The sequence below is a fragment of the Prionailurus bengalensis genome, chromosome A3 (genome assembly GCF_016509475.1).
Source record: "Prionailurus bengalensis isolate Pbe53 chromosome A3, Fcat_Pben_1.1_paternal_pri, whole genome shotgun sequence".
Taxonomy (NCBI): Eukaryota; Metazoa; Chordata; class Mammalia; order Carnivora; family Felidae; genus Prionailurus; species Prionailurus bengalensis.
Window position 1 is genome coordinate 61,281,770 of NC_057354.1, and position 15,348 is coordinate 61,297,117.

The 15,348-nt window shown below is 35.6% G+C and overlaps 1 protein-coding gene across 3 annotated transcripts in view; it reads left to right on the top strand.

The window, feature by feature from the left end:
* Nucleotides 1-15,348, top strand: part of MGAT4A (alpha-1,3-mannosyl-glycoprotein 4-beta-N-acetylglucosaminyltransferase A) — a 122,516-nt gene that overhangs the window by 72,764 nt on the left and 34,404 nt on the right. For all 3 annotated transcript variants that reach the window (XM_043603214.1, XM_043603216.1, XM_043603215.1), the window contains exon 6: nucleotides 14,470-14,516. In XM_043603214.1, coding sequence (XP_043459149.1) covers nucleotides 14,470-14,516 — 47 coding nt within the window. The remainder of the gene's footprint in view (nucleotides 1-14,469; nucleotides 14,517-15,348) is intronic.

Here is a 15,348-nt window from a genome sequence, read left to right on the forward strand (position 1 = left end):
AAACTTGGCTCTTGTGATTCACAGTATATCTACTTAACTTGCTTAATCCTAAATAAACATAGTTTCTGAATTGCTATTTAAATTTGGCTCTATTTAAATCTACTGATTAAAGTTCATTTTCTGGGATGCCTGGGTGGCTCAGTCGGTTAAGCGTCTGACTTCAGCTTAGGTCATGATCTCATAGTCTGTGAGTTTGAGCCCCGCGTCAGGCTCTGTGCTGACAGCTCAGAGCCTGGAGCCTGCTTTGGATTCTGTGTCTTCCTCTCTCTCTGCCCCTCCCCTGCTCATGCTGTGTCTGTCTCTGTCTCAAAAATAAATAAAAACATTTACAAATTTTTTTTAAAAAGGTCATTTTCTAATTTCTTAAGAAAGGTCCATATAACCAGTTTTCCCTGAGGTTCTGTGTAGTCAAAAATGTTATCTTCTGTCTTTATTCTTCGCATAAGTATAGAAGCTTTTAGTCACATTTTCTTTTTTGAGGAGTTGGGGTGAATGGGGAGTGCTTCTGCTGAGGCTAGCCAGATGACCTTCCACACTTCTTACTCCTTGCTATAAGAAACTCATATTGCCAGTTGCCCAAATGATTCTTTTTCTGTCTTTAAAGCTTAGTCATCTTGCTATAACATGTCTTGGTTTCAACCATTGTGGATCATTTTTCCCTGGCACATAATATGCTCTTTAGGTATATAAGATCATATCATATCTTAACTCAAGGAAAGAACTTTTGAGTGCTCTTTCTATTAGCATTTTAAGATATACAACAAAGTTGAAAGAATTTTACAGTTACACCTGTATACATAACACCTGCAATGTACTACTAAGGTTTTAGTATTTTTATTTATCATATCTCTACCTATCCATCCTTTATCCATCATTAATCCATTGTATTTATGTATCTTCTTTGGGGAAGTTTCTTCAAATCATTTGCCCATTTAAAAAAATTGTGTGGTTTTTTGTATTTTGTTTTTGAGTTAGCAGAATTCTTTATATATACTGGATACCATTCCTTTGTCAGGGGTGTTTTGTGAGTATTTCCTTGCAATCTATGAAAGTCTTTTTATGTTTTTCGCATTTTCTTGGTGAGTAGAAGTTTTTAATTTTGATGAAATCTAATTTATCAGTGTCTTCTACATTTGTGATTATTGTTCTCTATGACCTAAAAAATCCTTCCTTAGCCCCAAATTGTGAAGATCATCTTTTCTGAAAACTTTGTTTTAACTTTTCTATTTTAGGTCTGTTATCCATCTTGGGTTAATTTTTGTTATGGTATAACAAAGTATTCACTTGCATTGTTTTTCATGTTGGGTGTTTGTTTCTTCCAGTACCAGTTATTGAAAACACTTTCCTTTCCCAGGTGGATTGCTTTGGTGCCTTTGTTGAAAATCCAGCGACCAAATAAGTGTGGGTCTCTTTTTCTGTTCTGTTCCATTGACCTGTTGGTCGATCCTCATGCAAAGACCTTACTTTCTCGATTACTATATCTTTGAATTAAGTTTTGAAATCAGGTTGGGTTAAGTCCTCCAATTTTGTTATTTTCAGGATTGATTTAGATATTTTAGGTCCTTTGCATTTCCATATACATTTTAGAATCCTCACAATCATTTCTAATATCTGGTATTGCTTCATGGTGACAAGTGCTTCAGCTGTGTGTTTTTTCTTTTAAATTAATGGGAAATATCTGGTCACAATTTTTTTCTGTTTTGTGGCTCTCACTGTAGTTTTTTTTTTTTTTATTCGCTCATAGGTTTTGTTGAATTTCTTCCTCTTTTCTCATTTTTTTGTACAGTTGCTGTGCTGGTTCCTTTTTTATGAATCATCATAGAAGGAAGTGGCTTTTTTTTCCCTAGGCCACTGGTTTATAGGAAGAGGAGGGGGCAGAGTAGTGTTCCAGACTAGGGTTTTTTTTTTTTTTTTCTTCTTCTTTCTAGTCAAAGACTCTCTTTGTGGCTGCTACAGAGTCAGGCTGCTTCCTGCAAATATAGTTAGTCTTTGCAGTTCTTCAGGCTACCTCTGATTATTGGAACCACACTGGATTCCTTTTGAGCTTGAGAAGCTTGGTTGTTAATATTGGTCGTATTGAAAATCGAGTTTGCAGTTTTGTATCCATTTCTCATTGATAATTCTGTATAATGTCAATGCTATCTTTATAGGCAAATTCTATATAAGTGGTTTAGTCTTTTCTAGTTAGATAGTTTAGTGTGCTTTCAGCCAGAGTTTAGTTACCTGAATGCTTCAGAACTTTTTACCACCCAAAGCGCTGGAGGAGTATAGTAGCCTCAGAAACAGTAGTCCTCTGTACAGTTAGGTTTGCTCAAACTCTCATAAATGACTTGTTAGCCATCTTTTTTAATAAAGGCAGAAGTACAGATATCATGCTAAGTATTCAGTGAACAAACACTTATTGAAGTACCAAAATGAGGAAGGTACTGGAAGAGATTAAAAAAGAAACCCACTGGACAATAGATTGTCCCCTTAACTTGTAATCTAGCATTACACAGGGACATTTTTTTTCTCTACTTTTCTTGTTTTTCTGCACTTCAAAAAAATATTTATTAGTTGTAAATGCACATGGCTAAAGAATCCCAGTAGTCAGTGGAGTTTGTGGAGTCAGTGGAGTTTGAGGACAGTAGTCTCCTGTCCTCACTCTTCTACCTCCCCTGCCGTTTCCTTCTTTTCCCTTCTCCATTTCCTTCTCCTCTGAGACTTTTTATGTCTTCTAGCCCTGGCTTGCTGGCAATCAGGAAAGTAGACAGCCCTCCCTCTAATGCTCTTCAGTTGACATTTTTCTTTGATCTTTTCAAAGAACTCCCTTTTAGTTTTGTTAACTTTATCATTCCTTTATTTTCCTGTTGCATTAATTTCCATTTTTTATTTTTCTTTCTTTCTGTTTGCATTTAGTTTGGTTTACTCTTTTTTCTAGAGTGTCTTCAATTTTTTTTTAATGTTTATTTTTTTGAGAGAGAGACAGAGACAGAGCACGAGTGGGGGAGGGGCAGACAGAGAGGGAGACATAGAATCCAAAGCATGTTCCAGGCTCTGAGCTGTCAGCACAGAGCCTGACGTGTGGCTCGAACTCACAAGCTGTGAGATCATGACCTGAGCTGAAGTCAGACGCTTAGCCAGCTGAGCCACTCAGTCGCCCCTCTTTTTTCTAGATTTTTAAGGTGAATTCTTAGATTTTTGGCTGGAGAACTTTTCTAGGAGAGGCAATTTTAACGTATAAATTTCTCATTAGCTGCATCTCATAAACTTTGTTAAGTTTTATTTTCATTCAGACCAAAATACTTTCTAAATTCCCTTGTGATTACTGGTTTGACCCATGGATTATTTGGAAATGTGTTGTTTAATTTTTACCTATTCGTAGATTTCCCAAATTTCTTTCTGTTGTTTGATTTCTAATTCAGGCTTTTAAAATTTATCAGTACTTGTTTATGGGCCAGGAGATGGTCTATCCTGGACAGGGTTTCATGTGTGCTTTAAAAGAATGGATTCTGCTATTGTCAAGGGGAGTGTTTCATAAGTGTCTGTTAGGTCAGGTTCGTAGTGTTGTTCAAGTCTTCTGTAGACTTGCTGATTATCTGTCTAGTGTTTCTATTCTTGATTTTAAATTACAGATTACTGTGTTAGTGCATCAGTAGTGTTTTTGACCCATAATTTTTTTAGCAGTTATATTTTAAGATGTTTACTTATACATTTGTTACAAATCATACAGATGCCAATTAGGAAGAAATTGTACATGTATAGTAACCTATAAAATTTGCTCATAGTTCAACAAATATTTACCAAAATACTGGTAAGTACCAGGCATATCATTGAATAAAACAAAGCCTCTGCCCAGTGAAGTTTACATTATAGAAAAATACATATTAAAAAACAAATATATAATACATTAAATGGTAGTAAGTGCTAGAAGAATAAGTCAGAATAAATGGGAAAGGGAGTATGGGATTGCCAGGGGATGGTTTATTAGACTGGTCAGGACATTTGGGCAAAGATTTGAAGGATGTGGGAGTTGAACAATCCAAGCTGACTAACAGCATGTGCAAAGACCCCAAGGCAAGAACATTGCTTGGCACATTTTGTGAAACAGTGAGGAGAGACCTGTGTGGTTAGAGCAGAAAAGGTGAAGGGTTCAGTAGTAGGAAGTAGTCAGAGAAGGAGTGGGGTGGGCCAGGTCACATAGGACGCTACAGGCCATTGTAAGAACTTTGCTTTTACTCTGAGTCAGAGGGCTAACATTTTTTTGTAAAGGGCCACATGGCAAATATCTTTGGTTTTACAAGCCATACATTTTCTGTTGCATCTATTCAACTCTGCTGATACAGCCTAAAAACAACCAGACAATATGTAAATGAATGGGTGGGGTTGTGTTCCAATAAGATTTTACTTTATGAAAACTGGCAGTGGGAGGTGCCTGGGTGGCTCAGTTGGGTAAGCTTTGACTTTGGCTCAGGTCATGATCTCACAAGTTCAAGCCCCACTTTGGGCTCTGTACTGATAGCTCAGAGCCTGGGCCCTACTTCAGATTCTGTGTCTCCTTCTCTCTCTTCCCCTCCCCAGGTCATGCTCTGACTCTCTTTCTCTCTCTCAAAAATAAATAAACATTAAAAAATTAAAAAAAAAATTTTTTTAATGTTAAAAAAAAAAACAGGCAGTGGGGGGCGCCTGGGTGGCTCAGTTGGTTGAGTGTCCGACTTTGGCTCAGGTCATGATCTCATGGTCTGTGAGTTCAAGCCCCGCGTCCTGCTGTGCTGACAGCTCAGAGCCTGGAGCCTGTTTCAGATTCTGTGTCTCCCTCTCTTTCTGCCCCTCCCCCACTCATGCTCTGTCTCTTCTCTGTCTCAGAAATAAATAAACATTAAAAAAAAATTTTAAAAAAGGCAGTAGGTCTGTTTTGATATAATTACGACAAAATCATTTGAGGGTTTCAAGTAGGGAAGACACTTGACTGACTTTTTATTCCTTTAATGTTTTAAAATACTTTATTTTGAAATAATTTTGGATTTACAGAAAATTTTCACAAATAATAGAGAATATTCCCTTCACTCAGCTTGTTGTAATGTTAACTTATGCAGCCCTAATAAAATGATCAAAACCAGGAAGTTAACATTGGTATAATACTAATTATAGCTAAACTGTAGGTTTTATTCAAATTTGGTATTTTTCCACCTAATGTCATTTTTCTATTTTAGCATCCAGTCCTAAATACCACACTGCATTTAGTTGTTCTGACTCCTTAGTTTCTTTCTATCCCTGATAGTTCTTGCACTTTTCTTGTCTTTCATGAATTTGGAAACCATTAGTGAGTACACTAGTCAGTTACTTTATAGAATGTCTCAGTTGGGATTTGTCTGATATTTTCTCATGATTAGGTTGTAGTTACGTATTTTTGGTGAGAATAATATGACTTATCTTTTAAAAGGATCACACTACTTTGGAAAGGGAAGAAGCAAGGAGATTACTTAGGAGACTTGTTGTAATAATCCAGGTGAGGCTTGGACTAGGATTTGTAAAGGTGGTAAGAATTTGAACTGAATGGGTTCTGATTAGAAAAGTTTGAGAACTATTGCTGTAGCATCAACTGTTTAGGAGAAGGAAAGGAAGAAAGGCTATAACAGATATATTAGAAAAGAAGTTTTTTGTTGTTTTTTAATGTTGTTTATTTTTTCTTTTATCTTTCAACAACTTGACCATTTTAGAAGCTAGTAAAGCTAACTAGTATTTGTTAGTCTTTGTTGCTATATTTGCATTGAATTTGAAGTATCATAAAGCCAAGCATTAAATGGGTGGGAATAGCTTTTCCTTGGACCTTAGGGAAGTAAAATTTATTATGAGCTGCCAGCCCCATTCTAGCACCTGTCTTTTAGTCCTTTTGACTTGCCACTTGTACACATTATCTTTCTGGAATTTTCATTGGTTTCTTATTATGTAAAGTGACATCTGCTTCAGGCCCTGAAAGAGTTAATAAGGACTGGGCTTATTTTCCTGCTGTAAGTAACTAGAAGGCTGAAAAAAATATGATTCATTTGTTCTCAGACGTTGGACAACAGACTGTGCATGATGTGATTCCCAGAGACAGAAAAATAAGTGCAGTGGATACCACAATTCCCCCAACTTTCTGCCTGGAGATGCATTCCAGATCACATTGCAGGAAGGGCAGTTGCAAATAGAGCAAGTGGAAACTGCAGGTTAGAGTTGCAGAAAGAAGACTGCTGCACAGAAAATGATGATGCCTTTTTTGTCTTTGTTGTATTAGGGCCACACATATGTAGGGTGAAATTAACAAGTCTGGGGGGGGAGGGGGAATGATCAGGGAACTATAACCCGGACAGTTCCCATTGCTCACACAGGATGGGTTCTGACCAACTGGAATGGCAGGGCATTTAGTGGCAACTCCAGAGGAGTTAAAATATCCTTGAAACGGTTATTCTAGGCCCATCCCAGTAAAGCTTAAAAAGAGGCCTATGGGGGGTCAACTGATGAACAAATAACGGCCTGTTAAAATAAAGCCCAATACTTTTTTAAAAAACAACAAGGTTAAGACACTCAACAATGTAACATTTGTAATGTTTATTATCAAATAAAAAATGGTTAGTATGCCAAGGAAAAAAATGAGTCATAACTGAAAGAAAATTTAGCTAATAGAAACAAATCTAGAAATGACAGAGGTGATAGAACTGGCAGGAAAGGACAATAAAACAACTATTACAAACATTTTCAAGTCCTTAAAACAATGAGGAATGGAATGGAAGATGTATTAAAGAACCAAATGGTGGAACATATAGCAATGAAAAGTACAATATCTGAAATTTAAAATTTACTGAATAATCTTAAAGGCAGATTAGACCCTGCAGAAGGAAAGGTCAGTGATTTTAAAAATAACAATAGAATGTATCCAAAATTAAATTAAATAGGGGAAAAGACTGAAAAAATTAAGAATAGCGCATCAGTGGCCAATGGGATAATATTAATTGATCTACCATACGAAATTCCAGAATGGAGAGGAAAAAGAAGGAATAATTGCTTTTTTGGAAACAAGAAAAGTATAAACCCTTAGATTCAAGAAGTCCAAAAAGTCCTAGGCAGAATAAACACAAAACCATTGTCAGGTATGTCCTAATCAAATTGCTGAAAACCAGAGATAAAGAGAAGATCTGGAAAGGAGCCAAAGACACATTATGCACAGAAAAAGAAAAGAATACTACTATAGATTCTTGTTAGAAACTATGAAGGCCTGAGACAATGGAACATCATCTTTAAAGTGTTGGACGGGGAGCCCGTTTTTTTGTTTTGTTTTGTTTTCATTTTTAAGGTTTTAGTTAAATTGCCTTGTATTTAATCAATTAGTATTAAATGTTCATGCTACATACAGCCTCATGACACCCAGGTGTGTGGGCATCTGTGAAAGCAGTGCACAGATATAGTGCAATCTCTATCCAAATAACAATGACATTTTTCTCAGAACTAGAACAGAGAATCAAAGGGCACCTTTATCCCTTCTACGGGTGGGCCACCTGAGGGCCTTTCCACCGTGCTCACTTGCCTGGTCTCCTGCTATGTCACGGGCTTCTGAATTCTAAGCAAGTTCTTTCACAGTCTTTGAGACTTTGTTTCATTTCTTTCATTTCTTGATAGAATGAATAAACAGAAAATGAGTAAGGATAGAGATGACTTAAACAATAGTATCAGCCTAATGATATAAAATCTTAAGAGGTAATTTAGAAGGTAACTATCAAACGTGGTGGATATTGTTTTTATTTTCATGACATCTTTCCAGAGACTATCTTATGGTCTATTGGAGTGATTCAACCTTTTTTAAAAAATTGAATTATAATTGACATACAATACTATAGTAGTTTCAGATGTACAGGATAGAGATTCAATATTTTATACATTATAAAATGATGACCACAATAGATCTGGTTACCATCTATCACCATGCAAAATTGTTACAATATTATTGACTATATCCTGATGCTGTACATTACATCCCCATGACTTATTTATTTTGTTACTGAAAGTTTCTACCTCTTAATGTCCTTCACCTGTTTGCCAATGCCCCAACCGCATCCACTATTTTCTATATCTATGAGTCTGTTTTTATTCTGTTTGTAAATTTTGTTTTGTTTTGTTTTTTAGATTCCATGTATAAGTGAAATTATATAGTGTTTGTCTTTGACTCATTTCACTTAATGCAGGTCCATCCATGTTGTCACACAGATGGGAAGATTTCATTCTTTTTTTTATGGCTGAATAATATTCCACATTGTTTCTATACCACATCTTCTTTGTCTATTTATCTATCACTGGACACTTGGGTTGCTTCCACATCTTGGCTTTTGTAAACAATGCTGCATTGAACATAGGGAAACTATATCTTCTCAAATCAGTGGTTTTGTTTTCTTTGGATAAATACCCAGAAATGGAATTGTTAAATCATATGGTAGCAGTATTTTTAATTTTTTGTGGACTCTGTACTGTTTTCCACAGTGGCTGCACCAATTTACATTCCCACCAACAGTGCACAAGGGTTCTCTTTTCTCAGCATTCTTGCCAACATTTGTTATTTCTTGTCTTTTTGATACTAGCCATTCTGACAGGTTTAACATTGCTTTAATTTGCACTTCCTTGATAATAATTAGTGATGGTGATCATCTTCTCATGTGCCTGTGTGTATGTCTTTTTTTGAAAAATGTCTATTCAGTTCTTCACATTTTAAAAAAAATTTTTTTTCAACTTTTTTTTAATTTTATTTTTGGGACAGAGAGAGACAGAGCATGAACAGGGGAGGGTCAGAGAGAGAGGGAGACACAGAATCGGAAACAGGCTCCAGGCTCTGAGCCATCAGCCCAGAGCCTGATGCGGGGCTCGAACTCACGGACCGTGAGATCGTGACCTGGCTGAAGTTCGACGCTTAACCGACTGCGCCACCCAGGCACCCCAGTTCTTCTCATTTTTAAATCAGGCATTTTAGTTTTTTGTTTTTGGATTGTATCAGTTTTTTTATATATTTTGGATAGCAACCTTTTATCAGATGTATCATTTCCAAGTATCTCCTCCCATTCAGTAGGTTGCCTTTTCATTTTGTTGATGGTTTCTTTTGTCACACAAAAGCTTTTTGTTTGATGTAGTTCCATTTGTTTATTTTTGCTTTTGTTTACTTTGCCTGAGGGGAAATATCCAAAAAAGTATTTCTGAGAGTATTTTTCTAGGAGTTTTATGGCTTAATTTCTTACATTTAAGTCTTTGATGAATTCTGAGTTAATTTTTGTCTTTGGTATAAGATTTTATTCTGGTCCAGTTTTATTCTTTTGCATGTGACTGCAGTTTTCTCAACACGATTGAAGAAACTGATTTATACCTTTGTATGTTCTTGTCTCTTTGTTGTAAATTAGTTGACCATTTAAGGGTAGGCTTATTTCTGGGCTCTCTTCTACTCCATTGAATATTTGTCTTTTTTCCATCAGTGCCATACTGTTTTGATTACTATGGCTTTGTAGTATAGTTTGAAATCAGGAGCATGTTACCTCCAGCTTTGTTCTTTCTTCTCTCAAAATTGCTTTGGCTATTTAGGATCTTTTGTGGCTCCATATGAATTTTGGGATTATTTGTTCTAGTTCTGAGAAAAATGCCATTGGTAAATTTGGTAGGGATTGCACTGAATCTGTAGAGTGCTTTGAGCAGTATGGACATTTTAACAATATGAATCCTAACAAGCCAAGAGCATGGTATATCTTTCCCTTTGTTTGTGTTGTCTTTAATTTCTTCCATCACAGTCTTAGGGTTTTCAGAGTGCAGATCCTTGACCTCCTTGGTTAAATTTCTTACCTATTCTATTCTTTTTAATGCAGTTGTAATGGGATGGTTTTCTTAATTTTTTTCCCTGATAGTTCATTATTAGTGTACAGAAACACAACGGATTTCTGTGTGTTAACTGTGTATCATGCAAATTTACTGAATTTGTTAGTTTTAATAGTTTTTTTTTTTGGTGGAGTCTTTAGGGTTTTCTATGCATAATCATGTCAACTGCAAATAGGGCAGTTTTACTTTCTTTTCCATTTGAATGCCTTTTATTTCTTGCCTTATTGCTGTGGCTAAGACTTCTAATACTACTTTTTTTTTTTTGTCAGGTGCATCTTCTGCATCTGTTGAGATGATCTTGTAATTTCTGTCTCTCGTTTTTTTAATGTGTATCACAATAATTGATTTGCGGATATTAAAACATTCTTGCATCCCTACTTGGTTATGGTATATGATCCTTTTGATGTATTGTGGAATTTGGTTGCTGATATTTTTGTTGAGTATTTCTGTATCTGTGTTCATCAGGGAAATTGGCCTGTAATTGCTTTCTTGGGGTAGTATCTGTCTGGTTTTTGTATCAGGGTAATACTGGCCTTGGAAAATGGGAAGTGTTTCTCTTCAATTTTTGGGGATAATTTGTGATAGATATTATCTCTTCTTTAAATATTTGATAGAATTCACCTGTGAAGCCATTTTGTCCCAAACTTTTGTTTGTTGGGAGGTTTTTTAAAGATCTCTTTTAGGGGTGCCTGGCGGCTCAGTCGGTTGAGCAACCCACTTTGGCTCAGGTCATGATCTCGCAGTTTGTGAGTTTGAGCCCTGCATCGGGCTCTGTGCTGGAAGCTCGAAGCTCGGAGCTCAGAGCTTGGAGCCTGGAGCCTGCTTTGGATTCTGTGTCTCCTCCTCTCTCTGCCCCTCCCCAGCTCACACCCTGTCTCTCTCTCTCTCTCTCTCTCTCTCTCTCTCTCTCAAAAATAAACATTAAAAAAAATTTTTTTTAAAAAGATCTGTTTTATTCTTAGAGTGTACCTGAGTGGGGGAGAGGGGTAGAGAGAGGGAGGGGGAAAAAGAAAATATGAGTGAGAGAGAGGAGAGAGAGGGAGAGAGGGAGAGGGAGGAGGGAGGGAGGGAGGGAGGAGAGAATATCTTAAGCAGACTCCATGCTCAGCATGGAGACTGATGCAGGGCTTGATCCCTCGACTCTGGGATCATAACCTGGGCCAAAATCAAGAGTCAGGATGCTCAACTGACTGAGCCACCCAGGCACCACAGGAGTTTGTTGTTGTTTTGTTATTTTACTGATTGTATTTTTTCATGATTTGTAATTAGTCTGTTCATATTTTCTATTTCTTCATGATTCAGTGTTGGAAGATTATGTTTCTAGGAATTTATCCATTTCTTCTAGGTTTTCTAATTTGTTTGTAAATAATTGTTCATAGTATTCTCTTGACATCCTTTATGTTTCTGTGATGAGGGTTTTTTTTTTTTTTCCTCTTTCATTTCTGATTTTATTTGTTTAGGCTTTCTCTTTCTTGGTGGATCTGGCTAAAAGTTTGTCCATCTTTTCAGAGAACCAGCTTTAGTTTCATTGACCTTTACTTTTTAGTTTCTATTTCATTTATTTTTGCCCTGAACTTTATTATTTCCTTCCATTAACTTGGGGCCTTTTTTTTTCTTTTTTTCTAGTTGCTTTAAATGTAAAATAAGATTGCTTATTTGAGATTTTTCTTGTTTCTTGAGGGAGGCCTGTATCACTACGAACTTCCCTCTTAAAACTTATTTTGCTGTGTCCCAGATTTTGGGACATCGAGTTTCTATTTTCATTTGTCTCAAGCTGTTTTTTGATTGCCTACTTGATTTCTTTAATTTGACCCATTGATTGTTTACTCTCCACGTATTTGGGTTTTTTTCAGTTTTCTTCTTGCATTTAATTTCTAGTTTAATATAGTTGTGGTTGGAAAAGATACTTGATGTGATTCCAGTCTTCTTAAACTTATTGAGACTTGTTTTGTGGCTTAACATGTGATCTATCCTGGTGAATGTTCCATGTTTCATGTTCCATGAAAACAATGTGTATTCTGCTGGTTTGGAGTGCAGTATTCTGTGCTCTGTCTCACCAGGACTGGTCCAGTGCAGCAATATGATCTAAGCTTTTCTGTTAAGCATCCCATGGATTAGGTATTCCCAATTTGTACATAGATATTTACAAATCACACATATATGCTATTAATAGCATATTGTACTCCCTAAAATATATCAAAAATAGAAAAGTAGAACATTCTTTTTTAATATTTTTTTACATTTAACTTTTTAAATCACTTTTTTGTAATTTACCTATTTAAAGTCACAGCTATGCAATCACCATCTCAATTTTCAAACATTTTAATCACCCCAAAAAACAACTCTGTACACCTTACCCATCACCCATTAATACCCTTCTCCCCCCAGCCCTAGGAGACCATTAATCTACTTTCTATCTGTGTAGATTATTCTATTCTGGATGCTTTATACAAGTAAAGGCATATAATATGTGGTCACACATTGAACAAATGTGAACGTGTTCAAGGTTCATCCCTGTTGTAGTACGTATTAATAATGCATATACATACTAATACAATAGCATATAGTTTTAATATAAAATACTTAATTTTACTTAACCATGAGGAACACTTGATTCTCCAGGAAAAAATGCTCTTTCTTTTTCTATGTATGTCCACTTTCCTTCCCACCTTTCCCACGTATATACGATTCACATACCCCTAGAATACACATATCTCAGTTTTATATTTGTAGATGCATTCCCAGAATTGAGTGATAATAGTGCCTTTGAAAAAGTCTCCACACGCTTTTAAAAAAGATTCAGGAAAAAGTGCTCTCTTTTAATTTAATGCAAGCAAGCCCCAGAGATCTGATATTGCCTATCTTGTTATCAACATTTAAGAGTGGGGGAGAGGCAAGAACAGTTTCCAACCACAACTGTATAATGGAGATAACAATTTGCCTGGCTGTTTCTAGGCCAGTTACACATTTAGCTTTCTTCAGAAGATTCCCAGAATTCCCTTAGCTGATACCAGAAAGGATTTATTCTCTGGTGGAAAAGTGATATCAATTACAGTCGTTTAAGCAAACCTTTTGTTAGTTCTGTTGATTAGCATAAGGATTACAGCATAAGGATTACATATAATATTAGATTTGGCTCATGTGAATTTCATACGTATTATTACACATTACTTAATGAATCTACATTTACTTTTTCTTCTTGACCTACCTCTTGGACAGCCAACTGGGAATAGGGAGGTGGTCTTGTTCATCTCTGTATTCCTGTTTTCCTTGGATAGGCAAATCACTGGCCCTCAATAAATGCTTAACAAGTTGAATTCCAGGTTGTTTTTTAAATTTATTAATATCTATATAAACCAACCTTGACCATATTCTCCAGAATCATAGCTGATGTGTGAAAAGATACTCATTAGTTATATATGTTGGTGATAAATTATTTCAAAAGAGATAGCTGACATTTGGTTCATATAGGGGAAGTACAGAAGATTTTGAGCGGTGTGCCAGTTGTATCTCCATAGTTGTTAAGAGTTTGAAGAATGTGGTCTTAATGTCTCACTCTTAAGTCTTTAAATTTAACAATAAAAATAGGAATTACTGGGGCGCCTGGGTGGCGCAGTCGGTTAAGCGTCCGACTTCAGCCAGGTCACGATCTCGCAGTCCGGGAGTTCGAGCCCCGCGTCAGGCTCTGGGCTGATGGCTCAGAGCCTGGAGCCTGTTTCCGATTCTGTGTCTCCCTCTCTCTCTGCCCCTCCCCCATTCATGCTCTGTCTCTCTCTGTCCCAAAAATAAATAAAACGTTGAAAAAAAAAATTAAAAAAAAAAATAGGAATTACTTGCAGTCAAAAGAAATCAAAGTTAACATACTTTTATAGACCATCTTCTATACCACAACTTTTTATAACTTAATAGTTTTGTAATTTCCAAAATTTATCTTTTTGTTTTGTTTTCTTTTTATCAAGTATTAAGTGTTTTGTCAATCTATAACATAGATCGTATTTTATGTATGATTGATTCTTTTTAGCATTTTAATATAAACTATGACTGTATTTAAAATCGGTAGGGGGTATTAGATCTTTATTTGTATAGAATTCTAACTGTGTGTAGAGTGATTTTTGACTTGGGTTCTAATCATTATCAGCCTAATAATGAGAATCATAATAATACAGACCATAACTGCTTTTTATTACATAGTTTCATCATTTAATGTCAGAGTCGCTAAGATATTATCTCCTCCTACCTTTTATTTTTTTTAAATAAAAATGGAAAAATCTTTCTCTATTGTTTATCCCATTATTTATTCACTACTTCTAGTTTGGATAGTTGAGAAGAGGTAGAAATAATTTCTGTACTCCGTTTTTTCTACTGAATCGAACAAGGACAGTTGAAGGTAATAAAACTGACATCTGCTTATTGTATTAGTAAATACTCAATGATACATCGTAGTTCAATAAAGTAGAATAAAGTAGAAATGCAAATCCATAAGCTGTCTGAAATTTTAATGCACTGCTTTAATTGAATGCTGTTAATTATTTATTTGAATTCATTATCAAAAGTTAAATAAAATTTTAAAAACATTAATGTATGTACAATTTTTTTTCTTTTTCCCAGACAGATAGTGATTATGTACACAGTGTTGTAGCCAACCTGGAGAAAGAGTAAGTTGTTAAATATGAAAATGATCTTTTAGTTACTGTTACTTCTTGGCTTTTTGCTAAAAGAAAATGCTTTCTTTTTATAGTTCCTTTCTCTGTGAAGTTCATTTTTCATTGGGCCATCTATAATTGGTCTTTAACCTTATCATAAAGTAGGTGCATATATATCCAGTTTTCTGATGGTGGATAAATTGGTGTATTTCAATATAGAAAAGATTTGAATGTCCTACATATATGACCCTATCCAATAAATTTCTTAATCTTGAAGATAGTGAATATAGAGAGAGTCTGTTGACCAAGAAAAAACTTCTTCTGTCAGGGTAGATAGTCTTGCAGCAGTTTCAAACCTCAGTGCTAAATTATGGCTGAGTCTGTACTGTTCTGCAAAAATTGAGTAACAGTTTGCTGTGAGCAAGGCACTTAGCAGGTAACAGGTGGAAATCTTAGTAAGTTTCAGATATTAGTGTTTATATCATCTTCATAGTTTTAATAGTGATATCATAAAACTAGTCTTGATAAGGGTTTCTTCACTGAGTTTTATGTTTTTGCCCCAAAAATATATCTTTTACTTAAAAAAGACAAAAAGAAGCAACAATTACTTGCCAACTCTAGATTTAAAATAATGCAGCTCTTTCTTTGTCCATCAAAATGCTAAAACCAGAGATTTTAAAAAATATATGCAGAGTTCAGAAATGTGCATTTGTTAGATTTTTTTTTTCCCTCAAGTGCTCGATTTCTTGGCAGCCTTTATATAAATACAGTTTAGTATAGCCTCCTTAAATATAGGAACAAGGCAGTAACTATTGGCCCCTCCTCCCACAGAGCATGTGGACAG